This window comes from Colias croceus, chromosome 13 (genome assembly GCF_905220415.1).
Source record: "Colias croceus chromosome 13, ilColCroc2.1".
Lineage (NCBI taxonomy): Eukaryota > Metazoa > Arthropoda > Insecta > Lepidoptera > Pieridae > Colias > Colias croceus.
This window is the reverse complement of record NC_059549.1, coordinates 7,960,699-7,981,792: the sequence shown is the minus strand read 5'-3', so window position 1 is coordinate 7,981,792 and position 21,094 is coordinate 7,960,699. Positions and strand designations below refer to the sequence as shown.

Sequence of the window (21,094 nt, the reverse complement as noted above, 5' to 3'; positions counted from 1 at the left end):
AATTATTTTTCTTTATATACCTTAGATTTTTCTAAATTCCCATTTTTTATTTAGCCTACGATTGTGACGATAGCGTGGCCGCTATTCACACCGCCTTGCGTTTTTACAAATACGAACCTTTTCATTGTCTATTTTACACAATTATTAAGACAGAAATAATGAATTACATCACAAATGGTAAATATAAATTTTTGGTATGGTTTTCCTTCAAATTTAGTGACGTAGGTAACTGTAACATTAGGAATATTTATTCAATTTACATAACGAATTGATGTTACCTAAATAAGTATTAGTGATAATTAGAGAGATAATTTAAAATTAAAGAGGGAAATCACAAATATAAACCTTTTGTATTAAGTTACCATACAATGCGATGTATTTATTAAAGAGCGGTGTTACGGTACGGTGTGACAAGAGCCAAACGTAATTGTTTCTTTTGTCTCTATTAATTGCGTATCGATACGTAATAATTATTACGTTGGAAACTGTGTCTCCGTGTTACCTGCAAAATCTGTATTGATTGTAAGTGATTATGAATATTGAATGGTTTATTTTTCTTTCATAAAAAGTGGGTAATTAACGTAATTCAATTAAAGAAAATAGTTTAATGCTATGGTATAATTAATTGGTAAATTTATGAACACTGTAGAATAAAAAAAATACATTGAGTGTTTACCTAGTGTCTCATAAATCCCACACATGTGTAACTTAGATAGAATTTCTTATAGAAATTCCTCTTATTGATATTAAAAAAAACGATCATAATAATTATTATGTTAACATAATTTGTTAAATATTGTCTAATTTTCATTATTAAAATTAATACATTTCGAATGGTTTTCCAGATACAAACATAAAATAGGTACCTACACAACTTTTTAATTTGATGCTCAACTTTTATTCTATTATCTACCTAGCCATAACGCGGCTCAGTTGATGTTGTTAATACTAAAGAGTATATTTTTGCACAATTGTTTATTCTACTTCGACCTTCGATTCATCCTCATATCATAGCTTTCTTATAAGTTTTAAAATATAAGTAGAAACTATAAAAACCAAACTAGTAGATATATATTTATAATAATAGCGAAAACAGTAACCAGATTGACCTATTTTGCTGTAATTCTATTGACTGGCGCGCAATTTGCTTGAATTTGATAAGTTTGAAGTTTGAACACCATCTGTATGTAATAGGCGAAGAGATTACAGAGGCGGCCAATCAAACAGGACTATTTTGGGATTTAAATCGAGAGGCGGAACTCTCTCGGAGGCGGGATGATAGAGTAAGCAACTCCCCCGTTGAAATTGCGAATGAGTTTCGCTCCGTTGCCGCCAAAAATCTATAATAATCTATGGTTAATTTTAATCGTCGTGTGCCAAGTACGTATCAAGGATTCCGCCATTATTAATACTGAAAGATGTATGTAGAGACGATTAAAGCGTTATGCTCGCCCAAAGACTATTTATAATCTGTGTTTTACTTACTTCATGGCGAGTGTGAATATACATTCTACTTCATTTTTCAATGCCAAATCTATTAAATAAACAAACTGAAATAAGAACAGGATACTTCAGCGTTAACTCTTTTAATGATTGGGAAAGGTCACTTAAGATTTTGTAATATTTTTAAGGGGCTCAAATATATACCTACACGTGTACAAAAATAAATGTTTATACGTGACCTTACTCAAATATAAAATGTTTACAACATTTTGTAAAAAAATGTACCTATTTATTTTTTTAGTATGTATCTATTAATAGACTATGTGACGACAGCTATAAATAATAAAAGTTTGCACCAATTTCAATTTTCACACATCTATCCAGGATCCGGCTAGGGACCACATGTATCTATTTATTTGAACAGCGAGTTGCGTAATAACATATGCCCGTTTACGTTCTGATCGCGCGCGACGTCGTATCTGTGACGTAATGGCGGGCCCTCTGCAAACAATCGGTTTTTTGCACCCTTTATCACAGGAGCGCCGGCCAACTACATAAAAGCCGTGGAAATCCGTTCAGGACATACATTACACGTAACGCGGCGATCTGAGCGTAACCGCACAGAGCCCTCCACGCGGTCCGAAAGCCCGTAGGCAACTTTCAAATATTCACTATTTATTCATCCATACTTTCGTGTTTATGTGCCAGTGATATTAGATACAGATTACTGTGTCAGCGTACCAAAGAGTATTTTCTGTGATATAATTATTGTAACAGCAAAGATGATAGATAATTGTGCATTGTGCATTGGATGTTCACTGAAGAAAGCGCCGGCAAGGACACCTTATGGTATATGATTTTTTTTTTATGAGATAATATATACAATTTCTGTATATGTTATATTAGTATTATCCGCAAATATAATAATGACATCAAAATTATGACCTAATGTGCATTGAGTAAGAGATAATATTTCAACAAAAAAACAGTATCTGAAATTTGATTAACTTCCAATCTTATCATCTCGATCATAATTTTGATGATCTAATTCATAAACTGGTACCTAAATTAAAAATAAAGCGCACGCGCAGACTCTTTATACATAGGTACCCACCTAAATATGAAAACTACAAAAAGTTAAGCTATGCATAGGTACTTGCTTCCTTAATTATTGAATCCAGGAAAAAACACGATACGGATGATTAAATTATATAAATAGTGCCGATGAACGTTGTCCTGTAACAAAAATTACATTATTAATTAGATTTATAATAATAAGTATATTGACTCATAAAAATTTCATCCAAAGCGGTCCAACAGTTCAGAAGTTAAATCACACGCACACGTACAAAATAATTACCTATATCAAAGTATTATATAAGTTAAGCGCAGTCTTCAATGCTCAAATCCTGCAAATAATAGAGTAGGTATCATAAGATATTTGCAAACACTTCCCATACCATTACTTTCAGTTTTTTTTTTTTTTTTTTTGTCACCTGTCTAGTCTATACTCTGTGGTGTTAACGGGTAACAGTTGAAGCTTCACAATAGTGTGCAAGCTAGCTTTGATTTATATTGCGGCAACAATGCTATTTAGTTTTAGCGGCCGCGGAAGCCGTGTTTGGTTACGGTAAATTTAAACGAACCGAAATTATGTTTGGTTGCATTTAATACAATTTCATGGAACTAAGTATAACTTTTTAAAAGTTAAATAGATACCAGAGCTTTCCATTAATCGCTAAATACTCAAACAAGTTTTCGTTACCTTAATCAAATACTACATACTATATAAAATATGAAAAACATTAGTGAGCTCATAAATCTATGAGTAATAACAAGAAATTGCCCATCCGAGACTCGATACCGCTCTTGTAGGCTTTCAGACGCTTTCCACCGTGACGTGGGTTTCGCGAAAATTTGGGAAATCCGTGACTCATCGATGAGACAACTCATTGTAGAACTTAATTCTTTACTTTACTTATAGTAGCAAAACCATCTAATATCGAAGCATTTTATATTCAATCGTGAATCGTGACTCTTAGAACGTTACGGATCTCCTCGTTGGTTTTTACCTTAGATAACCTATTCGCACATTTACCCTTCTTTTATAAAAAAGCAAGTCAATCAGTCACGTAGTAGGGTCATTGTTCTTATAATTACACCATAATTCCTATGTAACTATAGGACATTAAAAGATTCGCAGGCACTGTCTTCAGTCGTCAGTATTCAATCTCCATCCATCGGCAATCAAAAGATGCCTTCAGTCAACAATTAACCATTATTACTTTCAACAGATAACATTTTATATTCACGACACAACACTCCGTAAAAACCTGACGATTCGTTTGAGTAAATGCACAGAACACAATCGCCGACCGGAAAGCCTCTACTTAAGCTAATTACAAACTCATTTTCACATAAAAACTACTAATTGACGAAAGCTGTGTCATCATGTCACAAGATGGAATGACGATGGGAATCTCTTTTGTGTCATCGTAAAAAACGTTGTGTCTACCCATTATTAATGAATTTGTAACAAATAACGAAACTTTATTTCAAAGGATACATGTTACATTGTGCGATATCTTTAAAGCACCAGCACAATCACACCCTGCAACTTATACGACATTACACCATAACCTACTGATCTACATTCCTTCCGTTTAGAAAAAGTAAAAAAGTAAAACTTTCGGGAAGTGTTATTAATCATGGACATAATAATCATCTATTGACACTATCAATAAGCAGTCGAGTACAATGGCATCTCCTTGTTAACCGCGGGACAAAAAAAAGTGTCAATGTAAATACACCAAGTGCCCGTTCAAATGTTTATAACATAAACCTCATCCGAGTAATGTTGCTTGGAGATTATCAAGAAAAAAAGCAGTAGGTCAAACAATAAAAGGGTTATTTTATTGCATGTGTAATTTTTATGAGTGTTGTATCACAACAATCGTTCTGGCGTCTACGTAGAAGAATCTGGACGACTATCTTTCCCATACTTCAATACTTTTTTTGTTTTTAAAGTTAGTTTGTTCAAGTTTGTTCTTTTGCGTCGTGTTCGCATCGTTTAAGACCGAGCAGTAAAAAGAAAACGAATGTTACTTTTATTGTGCACCTCTAAGCCAAATATTTGTTTTATAATTTGAAGAGAATATTTAAGCGTCGAACAGTTAAATAAATCACGATATCATTCTTTAGGATAATCGAAGATTAAATAAATTGAAAATTTAAGAATAACACAGGCTTACGTGTGAACATCCTTTTTAGTAGGCTCCGTGAAATTGATATGACACTAGGGTCACAATAATTTTATAGTGTTATTGTATCTTTGGCTATTTAATTTAAAATATGTAAAACGTCAACCGTGTGCGTTGATAATAAAACATGTAAATAACAATGAAACGATCATTTCAAGCTAATAGATGAATGATATGTGTTTGTCGATGACGAGTGCTCACTGCTATCGATAAGGCTTGAACGTAATCTCCGCAAATGTGTTAATCTGTACTTAGTTTACGTAAAATGAAATTAACTGCGGAATTTAATGGCGTTGCAAATAATTTTAAGCATTAATTATCCGATAGGGTTTTAGGATAGTATTCATACTACACAGAATGATAATTGCCGTAACGTTAGATACTGATTAACCGAAATGCATTAAATTACTTAGGTACTATCATTGAAACGGCCTAAAAAGTCTTAATTTTATTTGGAAGACTAAAAATAATATTTATTATAAAGTGCTACATTTTATTTTTACTAGTAATGACACACAGATAATTAATTACGTACTTATCTATTATCACCTAATAAAAAACGCGGATGTTATGGTAGTTATTATATCATCCGTGATTATTTCGTTTGATAATCACTTTTTTGTTTGATACAGTTCGTAAGGTAAAAAATGTCGCACACGTGCTCGCCCGCGACTAACGTCCGATAAAAAGTAACATTAGGATAGACTCATCGATGAATCAGCGTCGAGGTCTAACCGAATAATAATTGTTCACTTGCACAAGATTTAGAAAGCGAATGGCGTGGAGATGATAAATTATGTAAATTTGTTTATTATCATAATTTACCGCATTTCAATAATCAGTCCAAACAATTGCGATTTATTTTAAAACCGTTTAATATACGTTTTAAAATATCCGAAATGTTCGCTTTTCTCGAGTGAAATAATCCTATTAGGTGAGTAATGTCTATGACGTAATTTAGATTGTGATTTAATATCCATTTGGAATTCTGAAATCGAATGTGTATCGTTATAATAGCGATTAGAATACTCGAATTCCCGTGGGCGGCGAATAATAACGTTGGAAGGATGTCTCCGACGGGGTCGGAGTTCGCTTTCCGGCGGGCGTAAGGGTTTTCGCATAGTTTGAGTGGCTATTTCATGTACGGTGCCGCATTTCGGTGCTCATTCAACGAGCGACGATTGCCCGCGCGCCGGTCTCGCACGCTCTCTCGTCGATAACACGTAACTCAGTAATGTCCTGTGACAGAATAAACCCCTAGTGACTTGTGTTTCGAGTGTTTTGTGAATTATCGTCGCGAAAATTTCGATCGGAAAATTATTCACATGAATATGGACTTGGCTAAAGGAGCTACATCAATGCGTTGTTCATGGATGTCTTTTTAACTGGTGTGTGAAAGCTTATGTTTTGGTGCTATTTGTCAAAAAATATTAATTAAATAATAATAACTGTGGGTAGATAAAAATCGTTGTTACCGTATTTCGAATCAAATGTGTTTGTTTATTTGATGTGTGACATGTACAACCTAATTGGTATCTACAAGGATTTAAATAACAATATGCGATGTTAAGTAGTAAAATAAGTTAAAATTGTCTTTTATACCTCTTTTTATTAATTTTATTTAGATGTTTGTAACGGTTAAAAATACAAAACGTTGTGAAATATTGAAATTCAATTAATGTATGTACGTGTTCAAATCAATTGTTATTATTAAGATACAATTGATCGATCGTTTTTGGAAGTTGACAATACGAATTAAGAAAGAGTTCGGTTTAGCTGAGCGAGCAATTCGTGTGGGAATGTACAACAAACGCGCCGGCAGTTCAAAGTACTTAATACGATTGACAGCAAAATTTCCAAACATATATGATACATAATATTTTAAACAGATAAAGTAATAAATTTATATTAGGTATCTGGTCCAACGAAACCACTCTTTAGTTTTCCAAACAATTTACTAACAATATCGCGGTTATCTATAAAACCAGCTGGGAAATCCCCACGGAAAATCACGTCATAACTATACCATCAGTTTTCGTTGTAATATAGGTAAGCATTGTTTGTCGGGCACAATCTGTGATATAGAAATCAGTGGTCACAAACTCACAAACAATGGGCACACGCTAAAAAAGTTCTATTCTCTGGTCAATTTGAACAAACGATTCGCGGCTCCCGCTTTATCGTAAGGCTGTATTGACTTAACACACATTCGATTGTCAACGACACGGATTGACCTAATGATTCACTGACCATAAACCTCCGCTTATCATCGTTTGACGTAATAATCGTAATAGGTAGCGCCAGTTCCTGTATTATGTGTTTGACTTAATAATAACCTTTTACATTTTAATGGCAGTTCTCGTTACTAGACACACGTAATGTTACATATAAGCAATTATTTTACGGAGAATTTTTCATTTGGAATTCACCGCATACATTGTTTGAAGAAACACTATTTACAATTCAGAATAAATACTCGTAGCCATTTACTTGTTATATTGTATTCATTGAGAGCAATATGCATATTTACAAAACATACTTGTGTGCATATACCACATCCAATGGCAACTTTCTACGTTTTAGCACATGGCTTACAAAGCCTAACATCGCACGGGCTTATCTCTTAAAAAGTTTGAAAACGTCGCTCGCAGAATTACTAGTCAGTGTTCGAACATAAAATATGTTTTATGAGTCGGCGCAAACATCAAAACCCTCAATAACAGTCAAACGATAAATCGAAAGAATAGTGCTTGCCATTTTTACGCAATTCCACAATGCAAGTGACGCTCCCACTGACTTCGTATTCAAAATTTATTATAATAAAAACTCGTTCACCGGAGGCGCAACTGTTAAAAAAAATTACGTGCGTGTCCCAAGCAGCTAATGGTCGCCTGGAGATGAAGATTGTGCGTAGCTACGGGTTTATGCACATCATGTTACGGTCGTAGGAGTGCGTTCACTAAAATCACGGAGGTTATTATTTTGTATGTGACTCCTGCGCGGTCGTAGTTATGCAGCGCTCGTGTCTGCGACGGCTTTGTCGAACAGAAATATTTAAGTGTACGAGATGGCACTGAGTCCTTTCGACCTTCAACTTTATAATGAGTTCATTTACATTTACAAATTGAAAATCTAGACTGCAAATGACGTCGATACTCAAATATAACTTCCTTGTTACAGGTTTTCCCAAAAGGCTATTGGTGGCTGTATCCGTAGTTGTAATCATAGCCATGTGTATAACGCCGACTGAAAGTGCCAGCCTGCCTCACAAGAAACGCCATCAAAGACAGTCAGAAACCATGGCGCAACTTACCAAAGATATGTCAGCAACGCTGAAACGACCAAAAAACCTCAGTGTAGAGAATTATAAGATCGCGACTAGAAAAATCAAACACAAGTTAAGGAACACGAAAAGGTTCTTCGATCAAGATAAAAAAGTATTGAACGAAACGAAAGAGTATCGGGACGGGATGCCGTCTTGGCTGCCAGCAGTTAACTTCGTGGACATACACTTCCACGAGTACAGGTCGTCGAGGAAATTGGGGAAATCGATTTCAGAACGAAAGGTAAATATCACTTTAATGTATAATATCGCCTTTTATTAATTCTCTGTCACAAATTATGATTAGCATTATGGTTTGAAAGACGAGTTAAATATTTGAAGTGAGCTTTAAGCACTCTGACAGTATAATTACCGTAGCCCGATCATTTCGCGTCTCGAGGGTGTGGTGGTCCAGCCCATTACTCTTTTTGTTTTCTCACTGTTTTTACATGATTTTTAATTTATTTTTGCCTTATTTGAGACAAAGAATCCCTTGTATATTAGCTCGGCTCGAGGCTGTACCGTTGCAACTTAAATGAGGTTTCGTCGGGCCAAATTACATGTGGCGGCCTTTGTACCCCGTTTATTTACTTCACATTGTACTTAAGGGCAATAACTACAAATATAAACCCTTAATTTATCCGCCGCGTTTCACATTTTAAATCCGTTATAATATTAAATAAATTGCCAAGATAGTTAATATAGTAGTATTCTATTACTTTAAGTATAAAATAAAAAATGTAAAATGTATTGACGTGAGTAGATAATTAAAAACAAAGCTAAGGTAGAGTTCATACCCAATGAATAATGAGTACAAATAAATGTCCGATCTTATTGTTGAAATACCATAATAAGCGAGGGAAAAAGTTCACGTTAGACTGGTGGCAAATAATTCTGAAGCTTTTGTGTAAGCGCAGTAAGAGCACAGTCAAAGCACAGACTAATAATAATATACTACGTATACAACAGACGGTTCACTCCATACAAAAAAAGTTGCACTATGAATTTGCGCAATTAAAGCGCCAGTGGGGAAAAAACGTACTACATGTTCGATTATATCTCTTGGTCTTTTGCTTTTAACACACTAGATGGCACGTTAAACACAGACTTGAAGTTCTTTTCCTTCCAGAGCTACTAGATGGCACTAATGTAAATATATGTACACGTACCTTTTATTTTCAAGTCTGTGGCGTCAAGTGTCAATCAACATAATAATAAATACCTACTCGGATTTTTAAATAAACAAAGTAAACTGACTTATTTAGTCACAGAGTACATTATTATGACTGGTATTTAGTTCAGTTTATTTACGAGATTCTGTCAAAACCAAAACGAGAAGCTTTGTTTGTTTTCGTTTTTAATTGTTGACTAATATTTTAAAAATAAGTGCTAAATATGGTTTATGGATGGACTGTGAGGTTATGTAGAATCTACAGGCAGAAAATAAGCTTTATATTATGGTAAACTGATATTTTCTCAGAACATAAATTTTTACAAACATGATTTTTAATGATTGGTTTATGGATTTGTAACCCAATATAAGATTGTTTTATTACAGACTTATTGCTTACGTTCGCAATAACAAATTTGTTCAAGAGAGGAGAAGAATTAATCCATCCCAAATGTAAATAATAATACGATTCTCCACAAAAAAATTGTAGACACAAGAAAGGGATTTCTACATTTGCTACTAAGAAGGATATGGGATCATGAAGGATCATCTGTTTTAATACCAGTAAAATGGAATGAGCGCCGTGGCCGTGACTGTGTTTGGTACATAAAGAATGACAAACATTCAACTTGAAATTATGAGTGCATTACGGGCAAGGGCACAATAAGTTGCCCTTTGACTAATAACTTGTACTTAATTTTAAGGAACACGAAAATGGATGGCTAGAATAGGTATAATCACATACATAGTATTTATTTCTAGTCTGTTGTATAAATAATCAAAGACTACAAAATATAATGAACTAGGTATGTCTTTAATATTAATTCTACAGTTTACAGTGTAGTGTGTAATCTATTGTATGTGTGCGTCTAGAATATATAGTCCTGTTGTTCTACAGTTTAAGCAGTTCAATACAAGCTTACAGTCGAGTCAAGTGTTTCATTAACCACCAACCATTGCATGGCAACCCTGCCAGTTTTGTAAATTGTAGTCTACCTAACCTGACTGTTGGTTTTGATTTGTATCACACAAAAAATACTATACCAAATTTCAAGAAATAAGAATTAAATATTTGATTAAATTTTACTACTATACAGGAGCTTATACATGAAACATGACCAAAGCAGGGCTTTGGAGAAAGTGTGTATATGGACAAAGACCACAATACATATGGTGCGGACAACTGCATGAAAAACATGCAGTAAGAGACATTAAATAAATAAATAAATAAAACACATTTATTGTCAAGATCACAACACGAGATACATTTATAAACAAAGGAAAAACAAAAAGAAATAAAAAGAAAAATAATTAAATAAAAATAATCTTATTCCTAAGAACTGTAATGTGGCAGTGAGTGACCTGATAAATGGAGCCAACTCAGTATATGATGGCAATGTGATTAATACCTTACCACCACTGATTTTCAGTGACCCCAAGTGACTATTGGAGTTTCAGTCTAGAATTGTATATAATGATAATTTAACATGAGTATATTATGTGAAAGATATATTTCTATTAATATGATAGATACTAATAAATAAATACATCAGTTAAAACATGTAATATAGGTAGTTGGTAGATATAATATCAGTATGTAATTATGTATATACTTAATGTAAATAAATAAAATGAAATTATGTATATGTTACCGGAAATGTATGAAATCAAGGAATTGTATACAAATCCTAGTGGTTTAAGGACGCTGTCACAAATCTGCGTTAAATTTAGGTATCTAACGTCGCCACGTGGTTCGCGGGAACATCACGCTCACGTAAACATAGCGCATTCCATTTTATAGACCATCTTCATACTTGATATTATTTTTAATTTATTACGAATTTTTACAAATTCATTTTTATACTTTTACTAGCTGTCCGCCCCGGCTTCGCCCGTGGTACCTACATGTTTAAACTATCCTATCTCTCAAGTTGGATTGAATTGCACATGGTGTGCGAATTTTATTATAATCGGTTAAGTGGTTTAGGAGTCCATTGAGGACAAACATTGTGACACGAGATTTATATATATTATATATATAAGATAAGATAAGATTAGTAACTAGGTAGGTACAATTATTGTGATAAGTATGTTAGTAACTAACTTTAAAAAAAGTGTGTGTTTTACAAAACCTCTAGGAATTGTATGCAATATCTACTTAGAAGCTTTTTAAGAAATGTTTAAAATATGTACTTTTTTAAGAATTATCATACATATTATTATTATGTTACCGGCAATGTATTAAATCCGGCATTGTATACAATTCTTAGAAAATATGTATGTATGTTATATGTATGTTATTCCGAGTTACGGTCCGAATTAAATAAATTAGATTCGTCACATTACCTAGGAAATCTGAACTTTTCCTATTAGGAGCAAACACATATTTTGCAAATGTGGATGGTTTTTGGGGAAGCTATTACCCGAGGTCAAAACTAAAATCCAAGATGGCGCCGACGAAAATTTTACATTTTTTCGTCATGGGTGTCATTTTCATGGTTTTTGGGGTAGCTATTAATCAATATGAGGTCAAAACTAAAATTCAAGATGGCTCCGACGAAAAATTTGACATTTTTTCGTCATGGGTGTCATTTTCATGGTTTTTGGGGTAGCTATTAACGAATATGAGGTCAAAACTATAATCCAAGATGGCGCTGATGAAAATTTGACTTTTTTTCGTGATGGGTGTCATTTTCATGGTTTTTGGGGTAACTATTAACGAATATGAGGTCAAAACTAAAATCCAAGATGGCGCCGACAAAAAATTTACATCTTTTCGTCATGGGTGTCATTTTCATGGTTTTTGGGGTAGCTATTAACGAATATGAGGTCAAAACTAAAATCCAAGATGGCGCCGACAAAAAATTTACATCTTTTCGTCATGGGTGTCATTTTCATGGTTTTTGGGGTAGCTATTAAACAATATGAGGTCAAAATTAAAATCCAAGATGGCGCCGACGAAAATTTTACATATTTTCGTCATGGGTGTCATTTTCATGGTTATTGGGGTATCTATTAACGAATATGAGGTCAACATTATAATCCAAGATGGCGCCGACGAAACTTTTACATCTTTTCGTCATGGGTGTCATTTTCATGGTTTTTGGGGTAGCTATTAACGAATATGAGGTCAAAACTGAAATCCAAAATGGCGCCGACGAAAATTTTACATCTTTTCGTCATGGATGTCATTTTCATGGTTTTTGGGGTAGCTATTAACCAATATGAGGTCAAAACTAAAATCCAAGATGGCGCCGACGAAAAATTTGACATATTTTCGTCATGGGTGTCATTTTTGTGGTTTTAGGTGTGTCTCTTTAAATGATGTATCTCTTTAAAATTATTTTTAAGACTGTCCCACTCACACTCTGTATAGGTTATAGCTTTGCATACGCTAAGTACGTAAAAAATACTTATAAAATGCCAGGTGTATCTTTTTTTTCAATTAGATTAATTCATAAAACTCTTTGTGTACACCCCGTAAATGCAACCCGCCCAACTTTGTCACCCGCACGTGAGCTATCGTTTAATTATGTTTTCATAGACAAAATAATCACATTAGCGAAACGGTATATGCCGGCTGCACGAAGTTAGAGAAGAAAACATGGATTTTCAGGAAAAATTTAGCAAAATTTTTTTGATGTAATTTTGTTGTTTAAGTATTTTTACGTGATTAGTGTATGCAAAACTACAAGTCCCTTAGCACTTAGTATACCGATAGTGGGACATCCTGTATATATCCTGTATGTTGGGCGGGTTGCATTTACGGGGTGTACACAAAGAGTTTAATGAATTAATCTAATTGAAAAAAAAGATACACCTGGCATTTTATAAGTATTTTTTACGTACTTAGCGTATGCAAAGCTATAACCTATACAGAGTGTGAGTGGGACAGTCTTAAAAATAATTTTAAAGAGATACATCATTTAAAGAGACACACCTAAAACCACAAAAATGACACCCATGACGAAAATATGTCAAATTTTTCGTCGGCGCCATCTTGGATTTTAGTTTTGACCTCATATTGGTTAATAGCTACCCCAAAAACCATGAAAATGACACCCATGACGAAAAGATGTAAATTTTTTGTCGGCGCCATCTTGGATTTTAGTTTTGACCTCATATTCGTTAATAGCTACCCCAAAAACCATGAAAATGACATCCATGACGAAAAGATGTAAAATTTTCGTCGGCGCCATCTTGGATTTTAATTTTGACCTCATATTGTTTAATAGCTACCCCAAAAACCATGAAAATGACACCCATGACGAAAAGATGTAAATTTTTTGTCGGCGCCATCTTGGATTTTAGTTTTGACCTCATATTCGTTAATAGCTACCCCAAAAACCATGAAAATGACACCCATGACGAAAAGATGTAAAAGTTTCGTCGGCGCCATCTTGGATTATAATGTTGACCTCATATTCGTTAATAGATACCCCAATAACCATGAAAATGACACCCATGACGAAAAGATGTAAATTTTTTGTCGGCGCCATCTTGGATTTTAGTTTTGACCTCATATTCGTTAATAGCTACCCCAAAAACCATGAAAATGACATCCATGACGAAAAGATGTAAATTTTTTGTCGGCGCCATCTTGGATTTTAGTTTTGACCTCATATTCGTTAATAGCTACCCCAAAAACCATGAAAATGACATCCATGACGAAAAGATGTAAAATTTTCGTCGGCGCCATTTTGGATTTAAGTTTTGTCAAATTGCTTTACCCCACCAATCCGTTCAACAACCCATAAAAAAGGGGATCTCAGTCAACGTAATTTTTAAAACATAATTTTAAATTACAAATAATTTGAATATGAAACTTATACAGTTTACTCTTACTTATAAAGTATCAAATATTTCAAATCACGAAAACGACAGTGTACGCACAATAATCTTTTTCTTATTCGTTTTTATTTTTGGGACGAGGAGCGATACACCCGTCCTTCCAAGAGCGCTTCTGTATTACTTGCTCTGTGAGCGCGGTCTGCCGTCTGACGACCCGCGAGAGCAAAATGTATGAAGAAATCGACAAGTATTTTTAATTTAGCTAATAATTGAAATAAAATTTTGATTTAGATACAAAAATGCCGGCCGTTTGTAATTCGGCGGATTATACAATCCGATTGCGACATACATACCCCTCGTCCCGCGTACCTTCCAATATCTTATATGTTTTACATTTCCGATTGTTAGGAAATGTATAGATTTCCTAGGAAATGTGTACTATAAAATGATTTATTTCACACATTTCGGTTTGGTGTGAGTTGACCCTAAGGCACTTCGTTCACCTACCCATAAGAAGCTACAGCAAATGTGATGCTTCCTTGTGGATTATGTATATCTACAGATCACCCATATTTGGCAATCTCGCTTCACCTAATGGCCTTGTCTGTTCAAGCCGAAATGAATTAATTACCTACTGCAAAAATTAAATAATTTAGATTACCTGGAAAGGACAAGGAAAATAAACTTTAAACAAGTGTTCGACCGATTATTACCAAGTAGGTAAATAAATTAATGACAAGACAAGGTAATCAATTAATGCTAATAATTTCCTAAAGAAAACTTTTTTTTCAAAATTTTCACATAATAGGTACTTAACTAGGTACTAGACTCAAAAGTTTATGATAAGTCAATGAATGATAAATAGAATATGTTTAAGTAAAATGAAGTAGTTTATTTTACAATAAATTAATCTTATAAATTACCAACTTTCATTCTGCGGCTTCAACCGTGTGCCTTATTCAATGCCTGTTCCTACCCCTTGAATCCTATTTATGCAACAAAATTGAGATGTCCTTTTTCAACGTAGGTATGTACATATATCGAAATTTCCGTCAAAGTCGGTTCAGACGCGTGCGGGAATACCTATTTTCTCGTGGTCCCACTATTTTGTCCTACTATGACGGAGTAACTTTCGTATTTATCTACAAAACAGAAATGATTTGATTGTTTGTTTGTTTGTATTGGATAGGATCCGAAACTACTGGACTGATTTGAAAAATTCTTTCATCATTCGAAGCAAAAATTATACCTACCTGATGAACATAAGCTACTTTTTATAACGGGACAAGTGATAACTGCGTTAAAAACAACCGACTTCAAACTTGCACTTGCAAAATTTACAAATACCTACAGACAAAAATGCTCATAAAATAAAAACTACTGGGCCTATCCGAATAAAATTTTTATGGGACCAATTCGACACCATCCCGCATCGAACAAAAAAAGAATCACGTAAATCGGTTCAGAAACCTCGGAGTAATCGGTGTACATACATAAAAAAAAAAATATACCGGCCGAATTGATAACCTCCTCCTTTTTTTTGAAGTCGGTTAAAAATACTTCATTCTTATGGGAATCGATGTCGAAATATTTAATTATAGGCGCATAAAGAAAAAAAACGCAAAGGATCATTCAAAACCTTTTCTACGGTTTAAATCTCAAAACTTTTTGGTTCATACTTCATATAAAGGTAATCTGATAGGATTATTTAGAAAATAAAACAAGATGACGTAGGTAGGTATTTAACTTTAGTTTCGATTTATTATCATTAATGATGATTTCTTGATATTCTTAACGACGCGGTTGGCGCAGTTGTAAAGTAACTGCCTACTGAGCCGACGGTCCCGGGTTCGATCCCCGGTCAGGGCAAATATTTGTGTGATGTACTTGATTAATTATTTGTTTTTGGGTCTGGGTGTTATCTATATATTATGTATTTATAAAATATTATATTATTTGTATACGTAGTATATTATTATTAGTCTGTGATATTATATTTATCGTCGTCTAGTACCCACGACATAAGCCTTAATTGAGATTACTGTGGGACTAGGTCGATTTGTGTAATATTGTCCTTTAATATTTATTTATAATTTATATATAATTAAATGTGACTAATATAGGCCGCTACAGGAAGTAGGAACGCAGTTTGTAATAATTAATAACGGCTTTAACCCATTTACAATATTTTTATAGGTGGCAAAGGCAATGAGACTATGTATTAAAAACGTAGTATATTATTATTAGTCTGTGGTCTGTGATATTATTATTAGTCTGTGTTAAAAACGTGAAAAGTAACGTAAAAAGTCTGTAGTGCCATCTATTATTCGTTTAGCATCGCCAAATCGGAGGAGAATAACTTGTTTATAGTAGTTTCATGAGATGGCGTTGTTTTGAATATAAACTTTTCTGTAAAATTAGTTAAAATCGAGCGAAAATGAAATTAAATAGGTAGGTTCCATTTACAAAAGTATGTAAAAAATTATAAAAAGCAATGAAATTGCAATTAAATCTAATTTTATTTTTTGCTGGTTAAAATGATACACTTAGCGGCATCTATTGGTAGTCGGATGGCATTAATCCTGTTTTGTATGTAATGAACCAGACATGGTCAAAGTATCCAATTAAGGCTTTCGTGGAAATTTGCATAGATGGATACCGACCGGCCACGCACGCGATCTGTAAATGCCAAACAACTTATTTAAGTTGAAAAGAGATACTTTAAAATACCATCTATCTTGCGAAACTCATTACAACGTTGTTAGGGATTTTTTAGTCATGACAATGGTGCGATTTATTTTTATTTAGAATCTTGTTTGTTTATCAGAATTATTAAAAAGAGGGTTAATTTCTAGACTCCTTATCAGTAAATAATAACGCATAGGTAACAGTTATTTCTCTAATTTTCGGTCAAATGAAATGACAAAACATGTAAATAAGTAAGTAATGCCTTAAGTCTAAACAGTGGTATAAAAGAAAGCAAACAATCTTGACTCACACGGACAAATTGATTGTGTCAATAAACCTTTTATTTGCAAACGGCTTCCACGATAATTAAAAAGCTTAGGTGCAATAGCGGTAAATGAGTTTTTCTTTAAATATTCATCGTAACACCTCCGCTTTTAAAATATCGACAAACGCATTGTAACGGATCTTTCAAAGCTTTTATTATTTACCGAGCACACATCTGGACCGCGACTTTCTATTACGTATTCATATTGGACACCCACTAATTAGTACACAAAAGTAAATGCGACACGAGACAATGAATGTGAGCATACAGTGTCCGATGTCCTTACACACAAGAGCTTTCTGCCTCGCGCGCCATCGACGAAATCGTTTCTAACATGCCAGTGTCGAGTCGCCCAGTATAAATGTCAATGAATATTAAATCGTTCTTGTGTATGTTTCGACAGTTCGTCAATGCATGCCCACTTAAGAAATTTAAATATTTAACTTTGGGCAAAGGAAAGCGTTAGAATTCAAGTGATCTCAGCATCGCTCGGCTCTTAGTTGACTTATGGACAATTTAAAAATTAAATACCGCTTAAATGAGATGTTAAACCAGAGCCGTGACTAAATCAATGTATGGATAAACCTTCGGTGTAACATCGACAATAATTAAGATAAGGTTTAAATAAATCACAGTAACCAGCGTGCGCATAAAATATTAGAATTCACTTAGAAACCAAGCCTTAGTTTACGCGCACTCCGTTCTTCTACATAAAGGACTAAGTAATCGCGTCGTAAATAAGGATTATGTATTTCAGCGAGCAAAGACTAAAGGGCAGACATTCCACAGATGTTAACACGGAACGCTTTCACGGTGACAGGGCCCGCGAGCCGCTCATACGTCTAAATGTTTGTTCAGTATTTACGATTTAACAAAACAACACGAAATGTTAAAAACACATTATTTGTCCAAGTGAGACTAATGTGGACTTACGATTCCGGCGCAACGCGTTTGTCTCCGACACGTTTCACAGGTTAAGCTCAGCTCTTTAATGCGAAAATACTGCTCATTGTCGGGTTTTCAGCTTTATACTTCGCCATATTTGCTCTCAGACCTCGACGCTTTTATTATGGCACTCGACAATTTCTTCCCTCACAATGCCCTCATCTGGGCGGTTTTATGAACCGTAAAAGATTAAAGATCAATTTTAGAATCGCTCATTAATAGCCCTTTAAATTTCATTCAGAGCTGGGCCAAGAATCGTGAATCACAATTCATGAATGATTCAGATGAAATATCATTAATTAAAAGTGGCGCTTCGTCTAGTGGCCATTGAGTGATCCCGTTCCCGGAATGCTCAATGAGATGATTTCATTCACTGCTCCGTTCAGCCAGACTGTTTTCCTGAAACTGTTACTCACGGAAATGCGACACGATTTTCAGACCATGACATAACGTATTAGTCAACACTGTGTCGCATGCGTTACAATTATGTTATTGAACTTGAACTGTTAATAGGAAAACCGTTAATTTACCGCATTCCTGCACAAACTACATCAAGCGTATATTTTGATATTAAATTATAAACTCAATTATTATAATGTTAATATATTTTCTTTGTAATAAATAATAATAATAAATATATTATTAGATATTATATTTAGACAGAAACCAATTCGTTTAAAATTATTATACAGTGATTGCTTCACCTCGGGAAAATTGTCCAGTAGCAATAAAAAGGCAAATATCTGCCTTGTACTAACGATAAAAACAATGTAATATGCAACAATTGGCGTAACCGGTTGGTCCTGTAAACCGAGTTTTGTCGGACATCCATCATTGTTGTAAGGACTCGTGCCTACTGAGAGTAATATTGTCGTAGGCCCGTTGATTTATAAGCCTTTATGTGAAAGCTTTCACGAATATTTAGACGGTATAGCGTGTCTAAGAACTTATTTGATACTTAAACTTCGAAATTAAACAATCAATTTCTTTAAAACATTGCATAATTCACACAATAAAGAGAGCGGTTTGTTGAATAAATGCCATACAAACAATTCATCGTGATGATGTAAATATAATATCTGGTACATAGTTAATTGCTGTATTATAAATTGTTGAATGAATGTCCTTCCTAATCTATAAACGATTAACGGTTGTGGAGCTTATGTCATACATCGATCTTATTCCGTTGATTTCATAACCTCAAATGTTTAATACCTTGAATGAACAGAAAACAAAACAATTTAATGAACATTATTACAAGTATTGAATCGTTGAGAAAATTATGCTCTAGTAAACTTTAAAGTTTTTTTTTATTAACTATTATATACTAATAGAGATATACAAAATAATTCCCAATCACTACTATAAACCATATATGCTATCAAAATATTATAAATTGTCTGCTGATTGAACAATACTTTAAAGTTTAAACAAATCAATAAATTATCTCGTTGGAGCTTTTTGTTTATATTAAAGCCACTTATGCCGGCATATTGTTTGTAACTGAATAATGCCATTCCAATAGTTACACGGATCAAGACACTGGATCATATAGCCTCGACACCAATTAGCCACGTCGTTAAATATTCACGATAAAGGGCTTTATAGAGACGCACGTATTATAAGACCACATTTGTGACACATCTTTGCAATGTATATTATAGTTTTTGATGTATAAATGTAATTCTAATGATTATTTTCTTTTGTTACAGTTTACATATCTGATGCCGAAGCTATACAAGTCGTTGCGAGAATACGAAGTGATCTTCAAAAGGCTACGCAACGTACAAGTCGACCTATCCGACGACCCGTTCAACACCTACGTCGCAACCAGAGAAAAACTGTTAGCCGACACGTTAGACCGGCTTTACAGCACCATCGCTGAAATAACTGAGAACATGGTGGCAGTCAACATGCCCGTGCCGGCGTTCGACAAGGGCAAGATGAAATTGGACTCGCTGGCCATGAAAGTGGACGCTACGCAGTGTCTCAAAAACGACTACATTGCGTTCAGAGGTTACGGCAACTTACTCAATAATTGGTATTCAGAATTCAAATGCCCACTCAACAAGAAAGACAGGAAATGCGCAGATTTCCACGCGAAGCTGAGAGAAAAGAGCAATAAGCGGCCGAAGAATAAAAAGTCGAGTCAAGGATAGGCTTTTTGTATTAATTGTTTGTGATGTATTGTCGCTTGTACTTATTTATTGTTAGATGTAAGTGTTCGCTCTCTGACGTGTTATACTGAGTTGCTCGACGAAACGTTTTGTTGATTAAGTAATGGGTACTCGCTCTGTGATATTTAGTATTCTCTAGTTAGTGATTTTAATTTATTGAACTAGTACTTAAGTATAATTAAGTTCCTCTGTTTCTGTGTACCTATCTGTCGTGTAAAAATCTCTGTCCTTATTTATTTTGTTTTCTATTTCGAATTTGCTGTGAAATTATCTTGAGAAGTATTAAACTTATCCTATGAATAAATCTCCACTAGTATTACTAGCCGGCAATTGCCGTTTTAGAAAAGAAAGACTTTTAGTGTATTTATTAAGTGCTTATTTATGTTTATTTAAACGTACTTATAAACGTGCCGTTAGTTTTAACATCAATGAACTGATACCATGTGAGTTATGACAATGTAAATATATTTTTATAATATTGATATTTCGGTATTACATCTGAAAATTGATTGCAATGAAATAAATTCACTGATTATGATATTTCTGTTGCTTTTGTTCATAATGCTCCTTATTAATATTAAGATACTACGCAATGGGACAGTGTTGATTTTTTTTTATTAGGTAATTTTATAATTTATACAAAGGTAGGTAGACTTACTGCAGGTAAAAGCTTTTCGATTATTATGTAATGATCAAGGTATAAATAAAATAAGATATCGTTACTTACCTATTTAAACAATTGATAGAAATGATCCTTTGATTAAAGAAAATGAGTTTTTGGAATCCTTTGAAATTTGATTAGGTATATTCGAACTCTGAATAGATAAATCATAAACTATTCTAAGTTATCTCCTGTACAAATCTACTAGTTACTAATATTATAATTTATTAGATATCTATACTAATATTATAAAGAGGAAAGGTTTGTATGTATGTAGGTATGGTTTTCACGCATAAACTACTGGACCGATT

General features: G+C 33.9%; 1 protein-coding gene and 1 long non-coding RNA gene across 4 annotated transcripts; both read left to right on the top strand.

Annotated features, from left to right (window-relative positions):
• Positions 1-2,103: 2,103 nt before the first annotated feature.
• LOC123696725 lies at positions 2,104-20,662 on the top strand. Of its 3 annotated transcripts, none has more exons than XM_045643084.1 (3): positions 2,104-2,292; positions 7,884-8,269; positions 19,658-20,662. In XM_045643084.1, the coding sequence occupies exons 1-3, from the start codon at positions 2,226-2,228 to the stop codon at positions 20,102-20,104; spliced, it is 900 nt and encodes a 299-aa protein (XP_045499040.1). In that variant the 5' UTR covers positions 2,104-2,225; the 3' UTR covers positions 20,105-20,662. The 3 variants fall into 3 exon arrangements, with proteins under 3 accessions (XP_045499040.1, XP_045499042.1, XP_045499041.1); XM_045643086.1 differs by lacking the exon at positions 2,104-2,292 and adding an exon at positions 5,859-6,091; XM_045643085.1 differs by lacking the exon at positions 2,104-2,292 and adding an exon at positions 7,712-7,763.
• Positions 8,960-10,125, top strand: LOC123696726. Its single transcript, XR_006752116.1, has 2 exons — positions 8,960-9,485; positions 9,584-10,125. It is a non-coding gene; the product is annotated as an uncharacterized LOC123696726 (long non-coding RNA).
• Positions 20,663-21,094: the final 432 nt, after the last annotated feature.

Excerpts from the sequence above, each read along its gene's own strand:
- LOC123696725 (XM_045643084.1), top strand. The coding sequence starts at position 2,226 with ATGATAGATAATTGTGCATTGTGCATTGGATGTTCACTGAAGAAAGCG. Across the intron at positions 2,293-7,883 it reads GCCGGCAAGGACACCTTATG|GTTTTCCCAAAAGGCTATTG; the intron begins GTATATGATTTT and ends TCCTTGTTACAG. Across the intron at positions 8,270-19,657 it reads AATCGATTTCAGAACGAAAG|TTTACATATCTGATGCCGAA; the intron begins GTAAATATCACT and ends CTTTTGTTACAG.